Source organism: Mandrillus leucophaeus, unplaced genomic scaffold (assembly GCF_000951045.1).
Source record: "Mandrillus leucophaeus isolate KB7577 unplaced genomic scaffold, Mleu.le_1.0 Scaffold291, whole genome shotgun sequence".
NCBI lineage: Eukaryota > Metazoa > Chordata > Mammalia > Primates > Cercopithecidae > Mandrillus > Mandrillus leucophaeus.
Genome location: NW_012103043.1, coordinates 1617326 through 1623528, shown reverse-complemented (window position 1 = coordinate 1623528; position 6203 = coordinate 1617326). Strand labels below are relative to the sequence as shown.

Sequence of the window (6203 nt, the reverse complement as noted above, 5' to 3'; positions counted from 1 at the left end):
CAAAGTGCTGGGATTACGGGCGTGAGCCATCATGCCTGTCCTTGATCTCAGACTTCTTGCCTCCTGAATTGTAATAAAATTAATTTCTGTTGTTTAAGCCCTCCTGCCATACTTTGTATGGCAGCCCTAGCAGACTAATACAAATGGAATATTACTCACCAATGAAAAGGAACAAACTACCGATTCACACAACAACATGGATAAACTCAAAAGCATATGCTAAGCGAAGTAAAGCAGAGACAAAAGACCACATAGTATAAATTCCATATGAAATCCTTAAAGAGGAAAATCTATAGCAAAACTATAGTGGTTACCAAGGGGAGAGGGGAGAGGACTGAATGCACAGGGGCATGAGGACATTTTTGGGTCATGGAAATGTCCCATATCATGATTGTGGTGCTGGTTACACAAATGTATATGTTTGCTCAACCTCATCAAATTGTATACTTAAAATTGCACAGTTGTGCTGTATATAAATTACACCTAAATAAAACCTTACCCCGCAAAACACTGGATTTCAGATGAGGAGGTAGAGATGAGGACAAATGCTGAGAACACACCCCTAACTGAGGCATGCAGGCATGAAGGACGATGATAGTCGAGGGAAGGAGAAAATGGGCTGAAACAAAGCTCCAAGCTGGGTGTGGGGGTGCACACCTTGGTCCCAACTACTCAGGAGGCTGAGGTGGGTGATTTGCTTGAGCCCAGGAGTTGAAGGCTGCAGTGAGCTATGATCATGCCACTGCACCCGAGCCTGGGCGACAGAGCGAGACTCTGTCTCAAAGAAAAAAAGAAAGAAAGAAAGAAAAACAAAAAATAGCCCCAAAGGTATCAGAATATGGTGCTGGCCAGTGAGGCTGTCAGAGGCTACATGGCTTCGGTGTGGGGAGCATCAACCAGCAAGAGTAGGGTAGGGTCTGAGGCCCGCACAGGCCTTTTTGGTGGGTATTTCTGGTCCACTGGGAGAAGCCCATGTCTAATCTGTCTTCATTCTGCAGGAAAGGGAATATAAAGCCCAGAGAGTATGTGTTGGAATCAGATGCCGATGTGGTAATGACACTAGCAGAGAAGTCAGAACAGACCACACAAGATGTCCCAGGAGACAGAACAACTTGAACTGTGAGTGTGAATGAGACTGTCAAGAGAAAATGCCAAAGGCGATGTGTACTCAGGACAGTCAACTGGTTATTCAAGGATCTAACAAGCAAATATTTTACAAATAGGAATAACACATGCACAAGGGCCCTACCACCTAGAGGGAGCTGCACAGACACATACAGACATACATACATGCACACACTTTTTTTTTTTTTGCTGAACCATTTGAATGTAAGTTGCAGACATCATGACGTCTCACTCTACAGTCTTCAACTTGTATCTCCTGTGGATATTCTCTTACATAGTCACAGTACTATTATCACACGCAATAAATTTACTATTGATATAATATGACCCAAGATACAGACCATTTTCAAATTTCCTCAATTGTCCCAAACTGCCCTTTTTCAATTTTTTTTGATCTATACCCTAATCAAGGAACATGCATTGCATTTGACTGTCAAGTTTCTTGAGAACTATAAAGCATCGTGACACACTACAGAAGTGAGGCACATCTCACAATACACGTTTTACAGCTGTTTCTAGCTGTCAATAATCAGCTGTCACCTCTTTTGAGTGGCAGACTGACAAAATCACAAAATGCTAAAAACCAACCAACCAAACAAAAAAACCCATAGACCCCTCATCCCTCCAGATCTTTCACTCTACTGTGCTCTTTGTCAACTGCACCCTTCTAAATACTACCATGAGGTAGGGCGGTTGCCCTAGAGAAACAAAACGAGGAACAGAGTCCACGGTCTGTAAAAGGAGGGATCTGGGTCCCACGTGGCTGCAGAAGTGCCCAGGGCCAATTCCTTGCTGATCCATCAGATTCTATAAATCTCCAGGACTCTCCATGAAGGCCCCATGCCAGGGGCCAGGCACAGAGGAAAGCACACAGGGATGCCTCCCCTACCACCACTCTTAACCCAGTGCTGCAATCCAGGTCTTCCTCAGCTGCTGCACCTGCTCCTGTCCGATTCCATCCCAGTAAATCAACCCTGCAAACATCCTGCACCAATCCCTGGCCAGCATGTGGAGAGACAAAGCGACCCCATGTGAGCCATCACCTACTTTCTCAGGTTCCACTAAAACCACTCCTCAGAGCTCCCAGGACAGCGCTGGGCAGAGAGATCCCCAGGAACTGACCCACTGAATCGGGTTGGAGGAGACACTCCATAGAGTACATCTCCAGGCACACCTCGGGCAACATGTGGACTCTTCAACTGGAGCTGTTTCCACTGCCCAGAGCTTCCTCAGGACTGGCCAGCAGGTACCCAGGTGAAGGTCTGTGGAAGGCTGATGATCCAGGGCTGGGGAGGAAATGTGCCAACCCTCTTCATAAAGAAGGAAGAACACTCAACCACTCACCTTGGACCTGGCTTCGGGAAGACCCCAACCCGATATATCCTCGGGATTCTCTTTCAGGGAAACAGCAGGATCCTGAGAGGAAAGAGCTGGGGAAGGAGAAATGAGTCAAGGCCACGGCTACCAGGCTCACAGCTGAGCTTAAAGCCCACCTGTCGTGGCACAAGTGAGAATCAGAGAGGAGGCCAAACCTGCCAGCAAGGCCAGGTGGGGAACAAACCCCAACAGCTAGCACCAACTGATATAGCATCGAGGGATAATTCTGCCTGTGTCTCAGACACTCCAATTCATGAAGAAAAGAGCTGCTATCCCCCAATCAAGCACGTCAGAGTGGGAACAAATGGTTGGGCACGGGGAAGAAAGAAGCAGGAGGCCAGGCGCGGTAGCTCACTCCTGTAATCCCAGCACTTTGGGAGACCGAGTCGGGCGGATCGCTTGAGCTCAAGACCAGCCTGGGCAACATGGCGAAACCCCGTCTCTACTAAAAATACAAAAATTAGCCGGGCGTGGTGGCGCGCGCCTGCAATCCCAGCTACTTGGGAGACTGAGGCGGGAGAATCGCTTGAACTCGGGAGGCAGAGGTTGCAGTGAGCGTAGATCAAGCCATTGCACTCCCGCCTAGGTGAGAGGGTGAGACTCCATTAAAAAAAAAAAAAAAAAAAAAAAGATGCTGGATGCTTCTGGGAAACTGGCCTGATCTCTCTGAGTGTCAATATCCTCAAGTGCAAATCCACAGACACGCTGACTACAAGAGCGAAGCTGTACCTGTCTTCTCGGGCTCCGGGGCAGGGATCTCCATGGCCTCCACGGCAGCCTCCCCGGGAGGAGTGGGCAGCTCTGTACCTTCCAGGACCCAGGGCAGGCCCAGAGGAGTGATTCCTGCTCCTGGGGCTCAGGGGCCTGCAGCGGAGCCTCGCGGGGCGGCCACGCGCTCACAGCTGCACGATCACACGCACGGAGCCCCCTCCCCGCGCCCGGCTGAGGCGGGGCTCAGGCCGGCTCCGCAGATACTCACTCCCCACACCGGGCTCAGCCCCATGCCCGGCGCACGCACGCCCCGGCACACCCCCGCCACACGCTCCTCCGGGCGAACCCGCGCTGGGAGACCAGGGCCAGGCCTAAGGTTCCGCGGCCCGGAGCCATCGGACGCCGAGCGACCAGCAGATAGGTCCCGAGGCGGACAGAGACCGCTGACGGTCTGAGGGACCGGCAAGTGGACAAACCGAACTCCCACAAAAGGACGGCGACTGCCACAAAGAGCAGCAGGCGGCCGCCGCTGGAAAGTGCGCCTGCGCAGAACGGGCGCAAACTACACCTCCCGGGAGCCTTTGCGCCGCGCAGGCGTCAGACTCCATTTCCTAGAGGGAGTCCGGGCCGGTGCTTGAGTCGGGACGCCAACGAGTATGTAGCATACCCTTCTAGGAAATGTAGTTCCTGGGCCAACAGCCGGGAGCTCGGGCAACCGCCACGCTCTTGCGGGCGAATGTAGCCGTGAATCTAGATGTGCAGATCAGTGCAGTGCCGCTGAATGGGTGTCTAATTGCGAGGATATTGGGAGGGCGGTGCCCAGGAACTGGGATTTGTCCTGTTAGTTCGGCCACGTCCCCAAGTGGAGTCGAGTGGGTTCCTGCCCACATCCGTCTGCAGGAAAGACTCAAGTCCCTGGTCTTAGGGATATTGGGAGTGGTGGGCCTGGCCTCGAGGGGTTTTCCAGGGGCCCTGCCCCCACTCCCCTTTCTCAAGCCACATATCTGAAGCCCACGGGCGGAGGTCCCCAGAGTTGGCAGAGCTCTGGCCTAGCCCCTCCCAGGGGGCTCTGTCCACAGTTCACCCTTGGGGTGGGAAAGGAAGGTCTGGGTGGCGGCCCAGCCCTGGCGGCACAGGGCTGTGCCATGAACACAGTGATGATGTCGGCGTCAGGAACACTGAATATGTACTGAGCACCAACCACATGCCAGGCCTACTTCAAGAGCTTGGAGTACATTTTTCTGGCAGAATGCTCACAGCAACCCAAGGAGGTTTGCTCACCATTATTATTCCATTTGGAAGATGAGGAAGTTGTGGTACAGGTGCGTGGGGTAACGTGTCCCAAGTCACACAGCCAGAAGTAGGAGTCCAGCACCGAAGTGCAGTGCCACGTTCCTACTGAGAGGTGGTCTGGCGTGGGGCGGGGTGGTGCACATTCCAAACCCTTCAGCCTCCCACCTTAACCGCAGCTTAGGCTTGGCCACAGGCTCTCGCTTGACATCTGTGTCCACTGCCCACATCAGCACAGCTGTGCCCAGACCTCCCTTGCCCAGTGCAGCGCCCGTGTTTGATTTTGTTTTGAGACTGTGTCTCACTCTGTGGCCCAGGCTGGAGTGCAGTTGCACAATCACAGCTCACCGTAGCCTCAACCTCTCCAGCTCAAGCTATTCTCCCACCTCAGCCTCCCGAGTAGCTGGGACTACAGACATGTACCACCACGCCCAGTTAATTTTTGTATTCAGCACCCAATTTTAATAGCAGCCCAGGACAAGAGCCTTGGTGGGGTGTTGAACTGTTGATTATACAGTGTATGAGTCTTTTTCTACGTGTGTAAGTTTGTGTATGTGTTTGTTTCTCTGTGTATCTTACAGATGTAGGTGTTTGCTCTTGCCTCATGTTTCTTTCTTTCTTTCTTTTTATTTTTTTTTTGAGACAGTGTCTCGCTGTGTCGCCCAGGCTGGAGTGCATTGGCGTGATCTCGGCTCACTGCAAGCTCCGCCACACCATTCTCCTGCCTCAGCCTCCCGAGTAGCTGGGACTACAGGTGCCCGCCACCACGGCCTGCTAATTTTTGTATTTTTAGTAGAGACGGGGTTTCACCGTGTTAGCCAGGATGGTCTCGATCTCCTGACCTCGTGATCCACCTGCCTTGGCCTCCCAAAGTGCTGGGATTACAGGCCTGAGCCACCACGCCCAACTGGGTCTGCATCTTTCTGTGTAAGTGAGCATGTGTACATGTGTGCCTCACTGTGTCTACACAGATCTGAATGTATGACTGGTGTATCTGTGCATGTAGCTCTGCAGTTCATCGCTATAGACTGGATGGTTGGGAGTATCATCTATGTCTGCTTGCCTGTGTTCTGTGTGATAGTGCATAGATGCCTTGTGCCGGTGACTATGGATGGCGTCTTGTTCAGGTGAATCTGTAGACCTGTGTGTGTGTGTTTCTCTCAGAGTTGTAGTTTGTGTGAGATGGTATGCACCTCTCTTCATTTGTGGGGTTGTAGACCTCGCAGGTCGAGTTGTGGCTGTGTGTGTGCCTGCATGTGTTCTTCTGTGTTGACTTCCAGGGCTCATCAGCGTCAGCATGTGCATCCTTGTGTACATGTGTATGTCACTGTGGGCCTCATGGACCCCCTGTGTCTGTAGGAAAGCCAGTGTGAGCCCAGGGATTCTAAATTGAGTGCTCTGTCTCCTGCGTCTGTGCCCAAGTACAAAGGCTATAGGGACAGGGATGTGTCCAGCCTGAAGGGAAGAGTGGAAGGGAGGATGCTGTTATTGCTTTCTGCTGACTATAGACTTCTGAGGCTGGGAAAGGCATTTACCGCTAGGCCGTTTAGCTTAAGATTCTCACTTACATAAGCAGTTCCAGGTCGATTCCTAAGTTCTCTGATTCCTCAATTCTCGAGGGTTGACCAGCAGGGCTTTGTGAAGGCCCAGTGAAATATGGATATATATGCCTTTTTTTTTTTTTTTTTCCCTGAGATGGA

At 51.8% G+C, this 6203-nt stretch overlaps 2 protein-coding genes across 7 annotated transcripts in view; one reads left to right on the top strand and one right to left on the bottom strand.

Moving 5' to 3' along the window:
• Positions 1-3779, bottom strand: part of ZNF74 (zinc finger protein 74) — a 16423-nt gene extending 12644 nt beyond the window's left edge. For 2 of the 6 annotated variants that reach the window (XM_011986055.1, XM_011986054.1), the window contains exons 1-2: positions 3232-3779; positions 2470-2555 (exon numbers count right to left, since the gene is read on the bottom strand). Coding sequence is in view for 2 of the 6 variants with exons in the window: in XM_011986054.1 (XP_011841444.1) it covers positions 2470-2555; positions 3232-3265 (120 nt within the window). In the remaining 4 variants the exon portion in view is untranslated. The remainder of the gene's footprint in view (positions 1-2469; positions 2556-3231) is intronic. The other 4 variants (XM_011986057.1, XM_011986059.1, XM_011986058.1 and 1 more) reach the window with 4 other exon arrangements.
• LOC105543891 overlaps positions 3264-6203 on the top strand; it is a 9427-nt gene continuing 6487 nt past the window's right edge. Inside the window, 3 exon segments of the mRNA XM_011986076.1 lie at positions 3264-3662; positions 4293-4399; positions 5475-5604. Coding sequence (XP_011841466.1) covers positions 3264-3662; positions 4293-4399; positions 5475-5604 — 636 coding nt within the window.